Source organism: Triturus cristatus, chromosome 2_1 (genome assembly GCF_964204655.1).
Source record: "Triturus cristatus chromosome 2_1, aTriCri1.1, whole genome shotgun sequence".
Taxonomy (NCBI): Eukaryota; Metazoa; Chordata; class Amphibia; order Caudata; family Salamandridae; genus Triturus; species Triturus cristatus.
In genome coordinates this window covers 252,301,969-252,322,533 of record NC_140581.1, presented here as the reverse complement: position 1 = coordinate 252,322,533, position 20,565 = coordinate 252,301,969, and the positions used below count along the sequence as shown (strand labels likewise).

The 20,565-nt window shown below is 46.2% G+C and overlaps 1 protein-coding gene across 1 annotated transcript in view; it reads left to right on the top strand.

Moving 5' to 3' along the window:
* The window catches only part of SLC45A2 (solute carrier family 45 member 2), a 227,067-nt gene that overhangs the window by 45,532 nt on the left and 160,970 nt on the right, over positions 1 to 20,565 (top strand). The window contains exon 3 of the mRNA XM_085630828.1: positions 3,209 to 3,537. Within this exon, the coding sequence (XP_085486954.1) occupies positions 3,209 to 3,537 (329 nt within the window). The remainder of the gene's footprint in view (positions 1 to 3,208; positions 3,538 to 20,565) is intronic.

Genomic DNA, 20,565 nt, shown 5'->3' with positions numbered 1-20,565 from the left:
TAATTCCCATAGGAAGTTTGCTCTTCAATATAGAAAAAATAGCTGAATTGAATTACACCAAATTATCCTAGAAGTTAGAACATTCTCAAGAAATGTGCTTTAATTTGGTGTAAATCGTTTTAATAATTTTCTGAAAGCTACCTTTAAAAGAGGGGCTTGGGTTGGGCATGAAGGCATTACATTTTAGAAATAGGTGGAGTATATTTCACCAGTTAAAGATCTATGGATACCCATGGGCCCAAGACTTGGCTGAGGGAGCTTTTTCTCCCGCCGCAGTGTGGGATCCATAGAGCCGATGAAGGATCGGTGGAACAAAAAGGATCTGTTTGTCTGCCTTAACATTGAAAGAAAATGTTTTAACAGACATTACTGAACTCAGACTTGGGGTCTCAGTCTTCAAGCCTTGAAGAAATATGATGGACACATATGATGGGCATGGTGAGCATACCCTAATCCCCATGCCCTTATGGGGTGGACTCCTCCACCCCGAAGTTTAAACATATTAAAATATTTTTTTCTCATGGAATTTGCAGATCCAGCACCTGAATCTGTAGATCCCAATACAACTTTGTTCACTGTTCCAGTAGTTTCACAGAGCATCTCAAGAAAGATTCTTCCTCATGGAAATTAAACCTAGTTCACCGTAAACTAATAGCACCACCATTCAAGCCTTTGAAAAAGATGGATATACGATCGCTTGCTAGGAAGGTTGCCTTTTTAGTGACTATAACAACTGCAATAAGAGTTCAGGATTTGTGTTCCAAAAACCTTAGGCAGTCTTCCACTGTAAAACGGTTTCTCGCTGTAGTTTATATCAAGGATGAAGGATTTTTTCTCTAATTATCAATCTAGTTAACTAAATATACCTTTCAGTATTCCTTCTAGGTAAACTATTATTTTACGCTGGTTGGTGCAACTTAATATCATTTATAGGATATAGTATTTTCAGTCTGAATCACCTAAAATCCAGCTTACCAAAAGTTATTTTTTTGCTCGAATGACCTACTATTTTGCAAATGTTTTTGCTCATGATTGAGCACTGTAATGGAGATTTTCCATTGCTAGATAGCATTCATGGGTGGAGGGGGTAGAGGACTGGCAGGGCCTACAGGTCCCCAGCCATGCAGGTTGAGGTTTATGTCACTGGTGTCCTGGAATCAGTCATACTAAGCGGCTCTGACAATTGGACAACCCTTTCAGCACTTGACGCTCCAAGCAAGCAGTCACAGGGTTTTCAGTGAGAGAATGTCAGGTGTGTGGGGGCAAGAACTCCGAACTCGACAACCAATAGACAATTGTCCAGATCAGTGAAAGTACTTTAATCAGATAATGTTACTACACTGTGCAATTTGAAGATTGGAGTACAGGGTTAAATCATGTTCAAGTTGAGCACTACACTGCTCCTGCTAACAGAGTTATTTAGTGATCCCTGGCATCTCATCGGCAACACGTCATTGGCTAGGCACAGGTTCAGTCCCCCCAAGTCATATATGCGCTTTCAATTTGCTTTTCCCTCAGAGCGGTGTTGGCATTTAAAAGTCTTAGTTCGTGCAGCAGGGTTCTGCCTGCATCTCAGGCTCTCATTTGCACACCATCTGCAGCCCTGCAATTCCTTACTTTCAGAAGTTTGATTCGTGGCAGGTACAGAACAGACTGCGTCAGTCGAGAGCAGCAGTCTCGCTCCAGGGTTGACTTTGGAGTTGTTGGTGCCTCAGTTGCAGGATCACTAGAGATGTGGAGGTTTTGGCAGTCTTGGTCCAGTGGCCTTCTCCTACAGCTGGGGACTTGAGAGATGCTAGTTCGGCTGATGCGGCTTCTGGGCTTATCTCAGTTGTTCCTAACCCGCTCTCTGGCAATTGCTCACTATCTCTGTTTGGCTTTTCCCACTCAGCGAACATTCTGGGCTCACCTCTTGACAAGTCTTTCCTTCTGCAGTCCAGGCACACTCTATCCCTCTCTCAGCAGGCAGCAGGCTTTTAGGGAGACCATCAGCTCCTCAGCAGAAAGTGCAGATTTCAAGTGATGTCCATTTACCTCAGGACATAGGTTTTCAGGCAAACACTCGGTCTGGTCACCTACCAGTCCTTCAAGTGCCCTGCAGAGGACTCCCTTCTTTGTTCCAGTTTCAAGTTCTTCATGACTATGTGGGGTGGGTTGGATCACACTTTTATAAACGCCTTCTGGTCTGTGGACTTAGAGCCACTGAATGAGGTTTCAGAATCCTTTTGAGTTTGCTCTTTTTCAAATGTAATTTCTAGTCTGCTTTCCAGACACAGCCTTTGTGCAACGTGGTGGCTCTCAGAGCAGCTACCAGTGAGGATAGCTCCAGACAGAAGTATCCAAAACAAGCCCTCCTAAAGCATCAATAAGAGACAGACAAAAGAGCAGGCCCGCCTAGAAACGCCTCACCTTGTGCAATAGAAATTACAGTCCCACTTTTCCCTCTCCCATCTACCAAATGGGAGTAATTAGGAAAAACTATTTAGAAGTCTAACAAGACTCTCCTGGATTTCTAAAGGGAGCCCTGTCTTCACATTCACTTCAGTGTCTAGTTCTCCACCCTCCAGGCACAGGACTGAAGGCGATACACTTCCATTCTCTGGGGGAAGCTGTTTTCATGCTTCAACTTGTATCATGCTAATCCATTGGCATATAAAATGGACCTCACTGTGTGTCTCTTTCTTCCTCCTTCCTTTTCTCCATCTCCTTCTATCACTCCCTTCCTCTCTCCATAGGATGTCAACACCAAATTCTGTGATTCACATCATCGCAGAACTTTATGTGAGTGGGATCAGTGGACGGCATGCACTCGATCACAGGAAGAGGGTCACTTAATATCATAGGCCCAGTGCATGGACAGAAGCCCGCTGCCTACTTGAGGGCAGACTTGCTGAAGCCCTCATGGCTGCATGACCGGTCCTGGCCCTCACATTGTCGCAGACAGACCTAGACCGCTGAGCACATGGTAAATCACTGTGCCGCCCGGCCTGAAATAGAAGACAGGTTACCAGTTTTACTTGCAGCCCGACACTCGGGTCAAGGGTACAAACCCGCTCGCTATGCAGGGGACATTTCCATCCCACAATCCATGTAAGGATTATTTAATGCTGTCTAGTGGGAAATGTTTTACTTGTTCTAGTAATCTTAATACTGGATTCATATTTAAAGATGGTGTGCTATGTTTTAAATGTCTATTTCTATTTTTTAGGGCTTGGCGGAGCTCTAGGATATGCCACAGGTGCCATTGATTGGGAACCAACCTTTCTGGGATCTCTGATGGGTTCTGAGTTTCAGGTCATGTTCTTCATAACAACGCTGGTGTTTGTGGGATCTCTTGTAATTCATTTGTGGAGCATCCCTGAAACGCCTCTGATAAATGACACACAGGAAACCAGGCCTCTGTTGAAAAATGAACTGTTCGAATATGGCTCCATAGAGAAATATGGAAATGGATATTACGCACCCACAAATGAAAACCACGAAAATAATTCAGTCACGTTGGCAGGAGAAGCCGATTTAAGCGAAAAAGATTCACAGGTAATTTATAAAGGAAATTATTCTTTTATTATAACAATATGGATTAATCTGGAGGGATTATTTTTAGGAAACTGCTAAACTCAGTCCTTTTGAACAGGTAATTACACATTCTGAACCAGTAGTTTCGAATGCCCAGAACAGAGATGACACCGACAGGGAAAAACTATACAGATCTAAAATTAACCTAGAGTAGAATGACAAGTTAAGTTGAAACCATGCTATCAATTTTGAAAGTTTCATTCACAGTTTACATCCCTTATATCTTTACAGCAGTTTTACAAGTTCAACAAACCATAATAGGCAAGAGCTACTTAAACACCCTAAAGCATACAAAAAGTGAATGATGGAATGCTTGAATATTCTCAGCCACTGGTAATTACTCGAGCCGCATCCCAGTCCATTGTTTTTTTGCTCACCGTGCCACCCCAGTTTGGACCTACCTATCTACAAATTAGTCTTGACTCTGCTCCAGAGGGAACAGTCCCGTCTGAACTTTTAAGCCAGGTCCACCCTGAGCCAGAACACAAGTAACCCAGGACTGGTTTTGCCCTTATTATGGGCTTATCAGCTGGGTATACTTTTAAACACCCGGCAAAACTTTGAAAGAAATCTCACCAATGAATACTATTATAAGACAGTGTACTGTGCTTGTTACCGTTTATAAATGCCATTGCCACTGTGCATGTGTTACTTGTAATGCCGTAAATATCCTTGATTAGAATTCCAGCTTAGGTAGTTTGTTAGAAATGGCTTTATATATTGGATACGAACTGCAAATATTTCAAAGTTAAATATTGTGTGACCAGAAAATGCTCTCATGTTCATCAGATACATTGAGACTCTCAAATATTCTCTTTGTGGCAGAGCAAGCTGTGTGCCTATGGTTCATGACTCTGACAGTATTACTCCAAATGAACTCAATAATATTTCTTTTGAGAAGCTTTTCTAACAAGTTCAAGAATTGGTCGTGGCTACAGCAGATGATGACAATGCCAGTACTAGAGTTTCTCAATTGACCACATCATTGAAAGTCCCCAGTACCAGTAGCAAGCACCAGCATGACAGCCGATGCATGTCCCTCTGAAGATGCTGACTTCGAAGACATTTACCGAAATTTTTAACGACTCCCACATTCACAAAGTTCTCAGCTATTATTGTTGATAGATGTATTTTAGTTCAATAAGGAAGAGATTGAAGTACTTCCTCAACAGCCATTGGCCAGTGATAACACCTGTACTTTTTCTTTGGGAAGATGGAGAGTCAGGTGGTGGTTTCAGGATCCTCCCTGACAAGACATTTAGATTGCAGCAGAGGGCACTGATGTTCTGTAAAGCTGATCATGCAGCTGGCATTCTGCTTCTGTCCCTGTAAGAAATTGGGTTGTTGGTTAACTGGGGTGTAGGTCCAAGTCAAGCAACAACCACAATCCTTGTCCGGATAAGGCACAAGCAAACCTGTGCTCAACTCTCTGGTAGCTTGGCACAAAGCAGCCAGGCCTAATTAAGAAGCAATGTGTAAAGTGTGTGTGCAACACGTCAAACAGTAATGCAGTGAAAACACCACAAAAGGAGCCCACAACAGACTAGTACTTTTTCATTAATAAATCAAGACCAAAATGAATAACCTACAATCAGTAGAGCCAGAGATGTCCAATATTAACGATTTTAGTAAAATTAACGCCAATAGGCGTAAAGCGGCAACTGTGGATATCTGGTACAAAGTAACAAATTCAGGTCAACCGCGAAAGAGTGCGGGCCAGCTACAGGGACCCAGTGAGGCCCGCTGAACCAAGTAGCTTCAATCGTGGTTTGAGGAGCGTTGCAAGGATCTGAGTCAAAGGTGTATTGCACAACTGAAGCAATCAGTCAGTTCCGAGCAGCGACGAGGCTGTGGCAAAAGGTAATGTTGCGTCGAAGATCCTGTCGATGAGGGCTTGCGATGTGCATTCCAGAGTCAGGGAGGTGTTGCACATTACTTATTTCCGAGAAGTTGCAATGCTGCGTTGTGGAGTCCAGTATCGAGGCAGCTGTCAACGAGGGATGTGACGGCCTGCACCGAGCATGCGTCGTGCAGCGGCAGTTCCGATGTGACAACGGGCTGCATTGCGATGCAGGTCCTTGCGGCGGTTCTGACCCATGCAACTGTGGCTATGCGTCGGTTCTGTTCGGGGTATCTCCACGCAGCAAAGGAGATGCATCACCTCTTCTGCATCCACAGTGTCTTGAAATCACCTTAGACTCACTTCCAAGGGTCCAGGACTGGGATGGCACCATTTGGCAGGGCAGACTCACAGATGGCAGAGTCCAGGTGCAAGCTTGCTGGAAGCCTGTCGTGTTGTTGAGGCTTCAGATCGGGAGGCCAGCCATTTGTGCCCAGTGGCATAACAAAGGGAGGGGGCGTCCCACCGCTTTTAGCTGTGGCCGTCGCGGGGTGGCATATGTAGGGATCTTCTTACGTGCAGCTGTTGCAGTGCGGCAAACGCAGGAATCACCATCACTCCCAACCCCTCCTACATGTGGCTGCCACATGGCGGCAAACGCTGGGGCTGCCACTTGCGGCAAAAGGTCTAGCTAAGCCACAGGATGTGCCCTTGGGTTCACTCGATGGTTCTGTGTTCAAGTGATGCAGGTCCAGGCCTTCTCGAACAGGAAGGAGGGCAGCAGGTGGCAAATAGTAGAGCAATGTTTATTAAATAAAACAAGGCTAAAATGACAAAAATCCAATCAGATGAACCAGAGCTATTCAATCTTAACTTTTTTTTTTAGTAAAAATAGCACCAAAAAGCTTAAATCGCCAACTGTGGATATCTGGCTGCGTTGGACCGGGACAAAGTCACAAGTTCAGGCCAACTGCGATAAAGCATGGCCCAGCTACAGGGGCCCAGTGAAACCTGTAGAACAAAGTTCCTTCCATCCTGGTTTGCTGAGCATTGCGAGGATCCACAGCGAAAGTGCGTTGTGTATCCAAAGCGATACGTTGGTTCCGAGATGTGGTGCGGCTTCGGTGCGAGACTCTGCTGTGTCTGCGCTAAAGATCAACGGGGGCTTTCCATGTGAAGTAGGAGATGCGTTGCGTCGTCTCCAAGGAACTGCAAAGCTGCTGTGCATAATAATCCACATTTGTAAAGCGCAAACAATCACCCGTAAGGGTCTCTAGGTGCTGGGGGCCGTCGGGAAGATTAAGCAAGCTATTGCCCAGAGTCACATGGTGCTGGGCTAATCTGCTGCCGGCGCTGAGGATCGCACCGTGATCCCCAGATTCCGGAGTCAGTCGCCCTGGCCGCGGCGCCACACCTCTTCCTTGCAGAGTCCAGCATCATCGTCTAGGCTGCCGTCAATATGGGATGCAAGGGCCTGCGCCCAGAATGCATCATGCAGTGGCGGTTTTGATGTGGCGACGGGTTGCGATGCGATGCAGGTCTTTGCTGATGTTCCAATCCATGCAGCAGCGATGTTGCGGTGGTTGTTCTCGGGGTTGCACCACGCAGCAGAGAAGATGCATCCGCTCCACTGGATCCACAGAGGTTGACAAGCGCCTTAAGCCCACTTCCAAGGGTCCAGTACAGGGATGGCACCACCTGGTAGGGCAGAAGGGTACAGAAGAGTTGGTGCCTGAGGTCCAATATTTATACTTAGTTGTTCCTTTGAATTGGGGCAGAAGCCACTAGAGGTTTTCCTTTGAAGTCCCCAGGCATCCTGCCTGCCTTGGCTCTAGACTAACTGCAGGGGGTATGCAGTCCTTTGTTTGGGGGTTGGGTACAACCTATTACAGTGTAAGTGGGGCTGTTCCCAACTCCTCCCTCCCATCCTGCTAGTGAAGGCCCATCCAGGCACACCTAAACTCCCTATTGTGTGCGGGCATCTAGAAGGAATACACAAATCCCAACTATCAGCTACACCCAGTCATGTGACCCAGGTACAGGCACTAAATGGCATTTTCAAAAATTGTGATATAAAATCTGACTTCACCATAAGTTAGGATTTTTCACCCCAATTCCAAAGGCCCTAAAAATGAAGAGATGGCCTGTTCCCATTTGTAAATAACACTCATAAACTAATAAGGCCACTCCAATGTTATCCTACAGGTGAGGTAGGTCTCACAGTATTGAAAAACAAAATTTTAAATTGTTTGACCACTAGGACATGTTAAACGTAAAAGTCCATGTCAAACTTTTAAATACGCTGCACCCTGCCCTCTGGACTGTCCAGGTCATTACCCTAAGAGTGACTTATATGCATTAAAAAGGAAGGTTTGGGCCTGGCAAAACATTTATCTTGCAAGGTGGAAGTGGCAGTTAAAAACTGCACACACATGTTTTGCAATGGCAGACCTGGGACATGGTTAAAGTGCTACTTAAGTGGGTGGCACAATCAGTAGTTCAGGCCAACAAGTAGCATTTAATTTACAGGCCCTGGGTACATGTTGTACCACTTTACTAGGGTTTTTCAAGTACATCAAATATGTCAATTGGGCATAAGCCAGCGTTACCATGTTTCAAGTAGTGAGCACATGGCACTTCAGCACTGGTTAACAGTAATAAAACGTGCAGTGCTCAGGCCAACAAAACCGAGCTCAGCAAACCATGGAGGAGGAAGGTAAAAGATTTGGGGGAAGACCACCATAAGGCTGACAGGTCTAACAGCACCACTTGTATTCCGAAAGAAGAATGGCCTCTGATGACTGTTCTGGGAATTAAAAGTTCCAAGGATGCAAAGAAATTATTTGAAGTGACTCTACAGAAGAAGTTTGAAGATGCACCAGAAGCAGAAAACCTCTGAGAAGATGAACTTGCTCTCCGGCTTGAAGCTTGTCACTGCTAGAGAGGCTGGAACACAGGCGAATAGCAGATCTCAAGCAGAGGCTTACTTTCACTGACCGGGAGGAACGCCAAGCACCTGGCCATGCCATGGGTGTTGCTTTTTATAGACCGTGGAATCCATTGTAGTGTTGTTTAAGAAGTGGTATCTTCTCCGCTGGATACCAGTGTGAGAAGATTGGAGGGCAAGCAGAGTCAGACTATGTTGAGTATAGCAAGGGGAATACAGTTTCTGCTTACAACAGATATGTAGACAAATTAAAGTCTGTATAGGTATTCTTGCTCATTAGGTGTGCTTCCATTATTATATTGGATCTGTGAGCTACTTTAAATTCCGTCATTAAGAGAGAAAGAAGGAAGTCCTGCTGAAAATTAGGCTGCCTGCAGATATCTCTGAAGGCACCGCATGAACTAAAATTTCATTGGGTGCGGAAAGCGTGGATGTAACTCCGATCTCTGGGGCTTGGATTTACTAGCGATAGCATATGTTTATTAAAGACCAGTTTAAATAAACACAGTTTAGATAATTTGTCAGCCTAGCTGTTACCCACGTCCTGTAAAAAATAAAAAAATGTATAGGAACTACCATGCTGTTGCATGTGCATAGAAGACGTGTCACATGTTGGCTTATATTTGTCTTTCACTGAACTTCACCTGCTGGAACACATGTCTGCCATTACCTGGTCCAAGATTTTGCAAATTGGTTAATGTCAAATTTTTCCTATTGCACCTCCAGTTGTATGCTGGTTTTGCTTGCTCATCAATTATGTTTGTTTACTCCATCAATTACATCAAACATTTGGACAGTGCTAATTGACAGGTGGACATTTTTAGCTGTCCCTTTGCCTTCATTGTCTCAGTACCTACAGGGAAGTGTTGAAATGACTTAGAAGAAACAAAGATACTCTTACACCAGTTACAGACAAAGGAAAGGCACATTCATTAACTAGGATGTACACTAGCCTTGATTTTTGAGATGCTGGTGGCTGTTTTGGTGGTCGGTATGGAGTGTTGATCGGAAGTGCTGGGCACCAACCATTGCTTCTCCCTCACTGTGGTTCTGATCATGCATGTACCCTATGTTCAATATTTGTGACTCGGGCACAATAACTCGTAGAAAAAGCCGGTGAATTACACTTGGGAATTCAGGAGTAAGTCACTCCTAAGACAGGTGTAAAACAGGCTTGTCACAGGATGTCACAATTTCCATCCGTGATAAAATTGTCCATATTGTGCTCCTGTTTAGTCTGTTGATCATAATGAGAGAACTGTGAATTATTCTTGCACAAATAATGGTAGTGGGGGCAAAACATGGCTTTGAGGTTTTTTGGGGTGTTTTTCTGTGATGCATTAGTAAGTAGGTTAGTATTCCGATTTGAGTCCTCGTTATTTGTTTGAAGTAGATCAGTTGCGGTCATTCGGCTGACCACATAAGTAATTGCTTTTACTGCTTATAAGGAAATGACTTTATCCAATGTTGTTGTTGACTTTCAGAACCACAGCATAAGGACATGATTAAAATAACTATATTGATGGCGTCACTGTGGACCGCAGGGTACTCTTACTCGCCTCTTGTGGCAGCGCCCCAAACTGGAATCTTTTTGGGAAAGGGTCTTGGATGCGGTAAACGTTAAGGTTGCAACAGATATTCCCAGGTTTCCGAGTTCTGTTTTCTTGCGTCTCCCTAACCCACTCACCTCCCCGTTATGGTCCATTCGAGGCAGAGCAATCACCCGAGCATTGGGAGCGGCTAAACTCATTATTGTTGCTGAATGGGCTACAGACGCCATACCTCCATATTTGGACTGGCTACATAAACTACGGGATATATCAGGGATGGAAAAGCTGACCGCTGTTGTGGCTATGCACCACGACCCCCTCTTTGATCAGACGAGGCCACCTTGCCTCAAATGCCTGTCTGAGTTTCGTGAGCTGTCGTGCCCCCCATACTTACGAATACTGCACTTGACCTCAGCAGCTGTACCTGACCAGCAGTACATCACCTGCGTTCAAACCTGTAGGCCTCAACATTGGCGCACGCCCGAACGCCACCTCGTCCCTGCTCGAAGCCCTTCCTATCTCGTCCTTCTCCGCTCCAACCTTCCTTCCCTGACTTTCTGCAATGCATGCTCAAACCGCCTAGTACTAAGGTCACCACTGGATGTAGGTGGGTAGCTATGTATCACCTGTTATATATAAAATCAATAAAACAGATCTCAATCCTAAAATGATAACTGTAATTGTAGCTATCTACGCTTATAGTTTAAAAAACGTATGGCATGTCATCTCTCGTTGGATCCTTTAAACAGCCTGTAGTTTAAAGCATGACGTCCGCATGTCTCCTAAGCGACTGGGCCTTTTCCCTTGTTCAAGTTGTGCCGAAGTTGAATTGGGTGCGGACTTCATTGCGCCATTCGGTAATTACCAGGTGCAAAGTCCACTTGAATCAGAATTCCGACCTCTAAGAAGGTACACACAGGAGCTGGTGCAGGTGTTTGGAGTTACGCGGGCAACTAGTAATGCCACCCAAAGTTGTGTACATAGCGGGGTGTGTTTTTCTCTACAACAAAAAACAAACCAAGGACTATTCTATTGCTTATTTGACTCTTGCAGCAGTATACGATGAGCAATCTAGCCAGTGATCGACGCATAAAGTCTATACTACTGTCAGCCCCCGCCCCCTAAGTAAAATCCATACATCTCTTTAATTGCAGGTTTGCATGACATCATTTACCCTGATCAATGCTAATGTTTTTTGTTACGGGGCAGTGGAATAGCTTATACAACCTCTTCCTTAGTCTTGCCTATATTTTTTAAATAATTACATCTGGACAATCCCCTCCCCTACTCCTTTGCCATTTAAAGTACCTCTAATTGAATGCATGGACATCAAGCACACCGTAGAGATGTACAAATGCACAAAGTAACCTAAATATCCCAACTCAAAAGCTATATTATTCTATGCATATGATAGTTTTTTGTTTATTGCGTTCTATCTTATGTTTGTACCAAATAAACTTCCTTTAAACTCAAAAGCTATTTGAGTTTCCACCAAATCTATTAAAGAGCTGTAAATTGGTAAATAATTTAATTCATAAACAAAATGCTTTTAAAATGGTGTGAAATTGTGTCTCCAGTTGTCCATGATTGTATGAAAATTAAACTGTTCTAGTTTGCAAGTACGAAATGTACTGCATACCTGCCAACTCGAAGAACAATCTGACCGTGTGATGAGGGCCAGGGCCTTGAAGGGGGCAGGGCTTTGTGTCAAAGTACCTTCAAGGCACTTTTGAACCGCTCCCCACCCTCAGCCCCCTCCTCCCCCCACACCCCAAAAAAAAGCTTGCTGGTGCCGATGCCCTGGGGTGGTTTTACACCCCTTAATGAACATCGGCAGTTCCAAGCCTGTGAAAATGAGCTGAAACCACTACTTACAGTGGTTTTCTATGACACCGTGTGATTTTGGCCCCTCTCCGGGAGACCGTGGGATGGGAGCCGATATCGTGTGGCACAAGGTGCCACCGTGTGAGTCGGCAGGTGTGGTACTGCATCTTCATCATCATGATTTCTATGCATTATTGCTCAATGTTCATGCAGTAGAAAGCTGCCTTGGGGAACATTCCCTAGAGCTTCCAGCATGCTTCTGACCCTCTACTGCTCCAACAGACTTCAAGCACAGGTCGGGAGGAGCCAAGATGGCCACCCGAGTAAACGCACCACATTGTAGCTTCGACCGATTCCAGCTTTTGGACCCAGCCTCGGTCCTTATCCAGCACCACTGGCAGCGCCCAGGAGGGTGATGCCCCCCAGATAGCTGATATAGGGGGTTATGCGCTCTTGTTGAGAGAGACTGGTGGTGAGGCGGTCTCAGAAACTTGGCTGCCTACTGTTCTGCCACACTTGAGGGTGTGGCGGTAGTGCATAGAACGCCAGGCAGGAGGCCGCAGCCCCGGTCACTGCCAAGAATGATCATGGCCAGAATGCTGAGGTTTAAGGATAAATTGAGTATATTGACGGTGGCCCGTCAGCACAGAAATGTGGAAAACAATGGCAATAAGATCTCATTCTACCCTGACTATGGCATAGCAACTCAGAAGAAATGGAAAACATTTTTGGGGGTGAGAAAGAGACTAAGAAACCGAGGACTAGGTTATGCACTACTTTCTTTGGTGCGTCTACGAGTGGGCTTACAACAGATGAGTCATTTCTTTGATCATGCAGAACTATGCAGTTTGTGGAGAGTAACTGAGTGGCCTGGAAGAAGGGGGCGCACAAACAAATACACTGGCTTAGTGACAGGCTGAATGGCGGGGGAGCGGCACATGTGAAACACTAGGAGACATCCGAGGGGCAGTGATTATCAGAAGACTGAGCATTTAACGAATGTCTGGCATGGTATGAGAGGTGTCTAAATACAACTATGCTCCTTCTATGTTGTGTGTGAGTACTAGGGGCAACAGCTTCAAAGGTGTCCCTTCCTGGGAGCCGCTGGAGCAGCCCGCTCTATGAGGGGAAGGTTTGAATGTAAGTTAGAGGGAACAGGTTGACACCACATGTGTCCATATTGGAGGCCAGGTTTGGGTGGGCCAAACAAGTGGGGGGGTGGGAACGAGACAGTTCTTAGTTATTGGGGGAGCTCACAATATCAGCACTAATAGAGTTTGAAAGCACGGACCGGGCACTAGAGCGTGGCAGCACACAATATACAACAAGCACTGGCATAGTCAATAGGTCTCGCCTTTGGGACCTTTAAGTGTTTAGCCATGCAACAGTTGCATAACTAAATACTTATAAGGTCCCGAAAGCGAGACCTATTGGCAATGCCAAGCGGCCGTGTGCCGCGAAAGTGATCGCGATCAAACATCAAAGTGGCCACGAAAGTGAAAGTAATCGCGGTAAAGCGCGGTAAAGCGCGGCGCGCGCGCCCGCGCACATGCACTGTAGCTCTAGGCTGGCCTGGTAGCACTTTTTGGAGCCCTCTCAATAAGTCTCGCCAGACCAGCGCATGCGCTGGGTCAGGCGATACCTAAAAATGGGAGGAGGGTAGTACTATCATGGAACGTTATGGGATGCATAGTCCTATCAAGTGTCGGAGGATATTGTCCTTTTATTAGAAAGCAACACGTACGCATAGCGATGGTACAGGAAATGCATCTCCTGCCACAGGATCACAAGAAACTTCAGACCAAATTGAGGGGGGAACATTGTGGTCTGCCAGCTTTCTCTCCTCCGCACGCGAGATGTTAATATGGATGGATGCAAGTGTTCCCCTCAAGGTAGACACTGAACTCAAAGTACCTGATGGCCGTTAGGTGGGTGTTGTGGTGGACATATGTAAAAAACCCACAGTTCTGTTAAACACCTGTTCACTGAATATAGATGTCCTAGACTTTTTTGACTGGGTGGTGCGCCCATTGATCCCATATGCACATTACACTATAGTTTGGATGGGAGACTGTCATTGTTTTTCTAGACAGGAACCTCGATTGTTCAAGAGTGACTGCTTGGCCATCTAGCAGATCCTCTAGGGTATTGCTGGAGTGTATGGATACCCTGAACTTGGTGGAGCTGAGGAGAATGTGGCATGGCCAGATGAGGGGCTACTCTTTCTGTCCTCTGTTTCATGCGGCCTTTTCTAGTATAGGCTACATGCAGAAGACGGACTTTGGTGTGGTCCGGACTGCACCCTGTTGGACCATGCACCGCTTGTAGTGGAACTCCAGGGCCACGATTGTGGGACACCTATAACACAATGGCACTTCCAACCTAAAGCATTACATGATCAGGCGTTCAGAGCGGATATCAAGGAGGCAGGGGGGAGGGTTTTTTTTGCTGTGAAAACAGAGGCGGTTCCATTGGCTGGTATGGTAAGCCTTCAAGGTGACCATCCTTGGGAAATACAGGACTACAACATATGGGGTGTGTGAATCGCTGGAGACCATAGTCACGAGGCTAGAGCGCAAATAACAGACATAGTCAGGCCCTGCACACTGCTGAGATATAGTAAGAGCAACAGCGGCTGCCAGAAGAGCTAGATGAGGCAGGGGACACAATAGGGAAGCATGATTACAGAATATACACTGAAACACCACATGAACAGGGGGACAAGACTGGCCGATTGTTGGCATTGCTTGTTAATAGGGAGAAGTGTAATGCAGTTGTGTCCCTAAAAGATACGAACCGTAACAATATAGGGAGACATCCTGCGAAGGTTTGCTGAATTCTACACAGTGTTCTAGACAAAATAGGTGTCGTTGGTTCCTACTATTTCAGTAAGACTGTTGCATTTGGGGAAACATGAGCATCAAAACTGCATCCACACGCATCATCGGAACATGTTGACCTAACTCACAGGGCTAAATCACTGAGTACTCCCACGATGCACCAGTCAGCAATGAAGACTCTGCTGCTAACTAAGATGATGGTATGCCCTATTTGAAGTAAATAACACCACCTAGGCGTGGGGAAGGAAGCAAGTCCTTTTGTTATTATATTCCCTCACACACCCTAGTGGTGTCATGCTTCATCATCGGGACACCCCGACGCCTAAAGGTCAGGGTGGGCTCGACCAATATTTCAGGGAGCACTTAATGAGATGATTTTTGGCCAGGGGGTTTAAAGATTAAAAATCGGCGTCAAACCCCAGTTTCCCTTTATTCTTGGGTTTGGCACTGGTGTTAAAAGATAGAAAAGAGGGTTTCTAGGGATATTATGGTCCTAGGACCCTATTGCCAACATGTTTCTGTCCTTAATGCCCTATAAAGGGTGCACGGACATTCATCAGGGCTTGTGCCCCCTGTAAGATAGAGAAAAAAGGGGGGAGAAGTTCCCTATACTAACCTGCAGTAAGGGCAGATAGCTGCTCCTTATTAAAATGTGTCGTTCCGTAAATGAATTCACTCCATCCCGATTTAGGAGAGGATAAACATCTTGTGGGACCGCTACATGTGGGGTAGCCCTGTAGTCACACTGCCACCAAGGGTCCTGCCCCGTGTAGACACCTATTTGGTACTGGTTCCCACAGCTTGGAGCTTTAGGCGTCGGGGTGTCCCTATGATGAAGCATGACACCACTAGGGTGTGTGAGGGAATATAATAACAAAAGGACTTGCTTCCTTCCCCACGCCTAGGTGGTGGTGTTTACTTCAAATAGGGCATACCATCATCTTAGTTAGCAGCAGAGTCTTCATTGCTGACTGGTCCATCGTGGGAGTACTCATAGTGATTTAGTGTTTACCCACGGGAGGGTGTACTCCCTTACAGAGTTCCTCTCGGCCCCGTGCCTAACTAGGTATCTTTCCTAATATAGGTTTGTGTATTGTGCTAACTCACAGGGCGCCATCTGGACCTCTAAACCTTACAAGGTACTGGATGGTGTATGCAGCCTCAGGACATGATAACCCTTTTTCCCCAAGGAAATCGTGGAAACAGATCTGCCCTTTAGTTGTCAACTGAAGCATGTCCAAAGGGAGACACAAGTAGTACATGAATTGGCATTTCAAACATTTATTGAAGCAATTGGATTCTTGTGTAAAATATGGGCGCTGTAATGATTAGTAGGAAGGAGCAAAATAATGTTACCAGCCTTACAAGAATGGTGAAAAGAATGAAGAGTTCAACCATTGTTCAATTGTGGTTGATCAGTTGCATAATATAATTGTACTCTTACCTAGCGCTGCACATCCTCTAAACCATAGGATGTGCGAGTCATCCTTAATATCTTAGAGTGGTATAACTCCCCATTTACCTGTGGGTGTGTGTCATCTGGGAGCCAGTCTTGGTATAGAAACAACAGCTGTTCTTCTCAGGATGGTAACGGGATTCAGCTGGGCTAGACTTCCGACATGGGGTGACCTTGAAAATCCCATCGAAATGCCCCTCTGTCTAAAGAAAGGCTTGGTACAGTTTATATAATAAACTCGACTCATTGTCTCTATACTGGAAGTCTGCTCTGACTGCCATTATTGATTCTACCCACCCATAGCTGTCGCTGAACTGACAACAACAAACGACATTTAGCGAAGTGACCTTAGGTCTTGGTTTAGATCTTGGTGAATGGGATATCCTGTCCGCCGTATTACGAGTGCATTATATCCTATGGCAATTGTAATACCGCAGCCGGGATATCTGACACGTTTTGGGACTGAGTATCCCATCAAACAAGATCCAAATGAGGTCCTTAGTCCTAGTACAGAATATTCCAAGGCCTTATTATGTGCCTACAAAGAAGCATAAGTGTAAGCAAACCATTTTCTGAGATCATTATCCCATTCGGGCGCACAAGCAAATGTGTGTTAAGTCATTGTTTAAAAAGATGTCAACTTTAAACATGAACATGTAAAATAGAGGTGTTTGTGCCCGGGGCCTATGTACACTCACGACTTGGGAAGAGAGCGATGTAGCAGGCCTGATTGCAGTGCTAGGTGAGGCTCAATTAAGCAGGGTGGATGCGGAGACACAGGACCTATTGAATGCAACAATCATTGAAACAGCCATCAGATTGGCGATCAAGTATATGAAAACAGGAAGGCACCTGATAATGATGGATTGCCAGTTGAATTTTATCAAACGTACGTGGATCTACTTAGTGCTCCTCTGCTGGCCATGTATAGGTGGGTTTGAGACTGAGCTTCTCTCGACATCGCTGAGATATGCTTTTATATTGGTCCTGCCCAAACCGGGGAGGGTCCCACAGAATGTGAATTATATAGATCATTTTCTATGATTAATGTAGAAGCAAAAATATTAGGAAATATCGTGGTTCAATTGTTAGCGAAAGCAGCGGAGTTGATTGTGCATGCAGAGTTTGTAGGTTGGCGCACATCTTCCACTAATAAACGGAAGTGGTTTCTCATATTAGAGCAGACCTTGAAGGGGGATGTACCCTGTGCTGTTGCTAGCTTAGATGCCCAGAAGGCATTCGACAAAGTAGATTTGACTATTATGACAAGTGTTTTACAACGTTATGATCTAGTGGCGGATTATCTGAAATGGGTGGAGCTCCTTTGCACAGGTAGGGCGGCACGAGTGAAGGTTGGCCACAGTGTCAGACAGCTGGGAGGTGGAGAGAGGTACGTGACTGAGTTTCCCCTAACCCCGCTGATTTTTGCACTGGTAATATAGCTGCTAGCCCAGGTAATTTGCGCTAGACATGGGGATGACGGTATCCTAGTGGGGGTCAGACCAGAGGTATTATCATTGTACGTCAATGATATTTTACTGGCCCTATGTAATCCAGATGACACTTTCCACATAGAAAACAGTATGATAGGCGAGGTGGGGGCACACTTGGGTTTCCGACTGATGGCTGACAAATCGGTAATTTACCCAGTAATGGCAGATCAGGTAATACGCGCAGACTTGCCCAACATAACAGCCCTGGTTAAGTACCTAGGCATATATTTGAGTCTTAATATAATATAACATATGACTGCAAAGTAGGTAAACTGATAGGTAGTGTGAGAAGCTGGCCTGGTATATGATGTCCACTTATGTAAGTGGGCACCTTGCACCAGTCCAGACAACCCTGATGGTTTTTAAGAGGTCTTAGACAACCGTAGAAAGTTCCCTAAGTGGTAGCCGTAGAAAGCAGCCTTCGGGCTTGGTCCAGAAGGAGTGTAAAGTAGCTTGTTTAACCAGAATGCAATCTTGTAGCATAGATTAAGTAAAAATAAAAAACACCAAATATTTATAAAAATACTATTTATTATATAGTACTCTCTAGTACGTTCCAATATCTCCACTATGGAGATAAACACAATGCACACAATACTTTAGCAAAGAAACGCAGTGAATAGCTCGAAATACACAGTGGCCCCAGGGGAAGACCAAACCATATACTAAGAAAGTGGCATAAGAACCATGACTCGAGTCAAGACAGTGTTGAGAGGACGTAGAAGTTCTAGGACCCCAAGGAACCAACCAAGGTGAGTAGATAGGGACCACACGTTGAGTTTGTGCAGTGTGGGAACACCACTGCGTGCTCCGTACAACTCTATGTGCAAGTCACGGTTGGATTTTTAAAGATTTAGGACCCTTCCCAGTGGACCCTGAAGAAACCCCGTGAAAGACAGAAGGTTGGAGAGCCTAGTACCCACGTTACCTACGCCATGGAAGCCGGGTGCATACGTGTGAAGTGGTGTTGTATAACACTGTCGAATCCAATGGAGGTTTTGAGAAAGTGCCGCTGCTGGAAGAGGAGAAAGTGTCCGGGTGAATCCAAACGTGGGTTCTTGAAGATGAGTACCTGAAAGCAGAGGGGACATAGTTTATGCCACTCAGGAGTGACCAGGAGACTTGGAAGGGGTATGCCCTCCGATGTCGGGTGCTTCAGGAAAGATGACGATGACTCCGCAGCTGTGAGGAACAGGTGATGCTGAGGAAGACCAGGACCCGGGTATGAGGTGTCCCACGAAGGATGTCGAGTGCTGAGGGGTCGGTGTCCGGCAGGAGCACCATCAGCCTTGGCACATGCAACCCATGTAGGACATCGAGAAGGTGCAAAGTTGGGCCCATCAAGGTCCAGGGGACTCACCAAACTCAGGGGAGTCAAGGCAGGCCCCGAGCAATCAGGAGAATCCAAAAGTAACAAGTGTGACCCTAAAGTGGACCCACAGGCCGGAGGCACTGGAGTCCTGAGAGGACCTCATGCAGCTCGCCAAAAGATGCAGGCCACGATGCACACAATGCAGTGTGGCTGAAGACTCTGGTCATGGTAGAAGCTCGAAGTTGGGGCTAATTAGAGCTTGAAGATCTTCTTGCAAAGAAGCCGGCAACCCTTTGCAACTGCAAGTTGGACGTAGTGCACAGGGGTTTGGTTATTGCAACACCCACGAGGGATACTGGCCTCAAACTTTGTGAGAGTGCAGGGCAGGCCTCGGGAGCTGGGGAAACCACCACCTGTGTTGGAGGGCCCACGGAGTCTGGAGGAGCTCAGGATCTGCAGACCAGTCGACTTAGTTGCGGTGCCTGCACATGCAGGGGAGTGACTCCTTCACTCCAAGGGAGAATTTTTCAGGTGTCTTTGATGCTTCACAGGCCTTGGAAGGTTCCTGTATGATGCACAGGCACAGAGGATGCAGCAGGATGGAGGGGAGACTAAGTCAGGCCCAAACGAAGTCCAGAGTGCCCATTCAGTAGAAGTACAGTGGTGTCTGATCTGAATCTAATCCCATGACAAATCTAGGGACCTACTCCCAGGTAAGCCCTTAAGTACCCTAGGGAAAGGGTTGGAAGCTTCAGGGGACCCTCCAAGGGGAGGGTCTGGACAGGGGGGGAGGTTACTCCCATGTCCTTTGTCCAGTTTCGTGTCAGAGCGGGAGCCAACTGCTCCCAGAACTGGGTTGAACTGGACCATGCACAGGGACACTAAGTGTGCCCCTCATGCAGACTTTCTTGCGCTGGCAAGCGCACACATCCAGTCCCAATACACTAAATCCTGTCTGGGAGGTGGTCACACCTCCCTGCGACAAAATGCCTATTGTTCCACCTTCCTCTGCTCGAGCTTGGCTCAGCAGCAGGAGGGCAGAAATGTGTCTCTGGTCGACAGCAACCATTTTGAGCTGTTCAGGTCTGGAAGACTGGTACCGGGAACACTGAGAGCCTAACGGAGGGCTCTTCCAGTGATGGGAAGCAAACCTTCCACACCGTAAGCGGTGTGGAAGGTATGATTTCAACATCTTTGATACCAAACATGATGGGATTCATTGCAGCCGTTTTTGAGGTGGACATCGTGTAATTACACGGTGTCCCTCTATATAGTATATGGCTGCTTCACTGACAACCCGGGAGAATGGACTCCTCGGGCTGAAGGGGTGTCCTGCTCATGAAGGGGCACCCTCTCACTTAGAACCAAGCACCCTGCCTTCAGGATTGCAATGGCTTGTCTGCCCAGCACCATGCGACCCTTGGCAATAGCTCGCTTAATCTTCCCAATGGCCCCCAGCGCCGAGATACCCCTTAGGGGTGATTTGTGCTCTATACAAGTACTGGATTTTTTAGGGGTGATGTATAGGTTTTAAGTGCAGTGACCCTTGGATATAATAAACATATCTTTAGTAAGTAGTGCATGCACCAACTTACACAGGCTGCAATGGCAGGCCTGTAGTTCCATTTTGCATTGTCTTCCATGGTTGATATAATGCATGATTCAGCCCATGGGGGACCTCTAGAGTACCTATGCCCTGGATAACTTAGTACCATATACTAGGGACC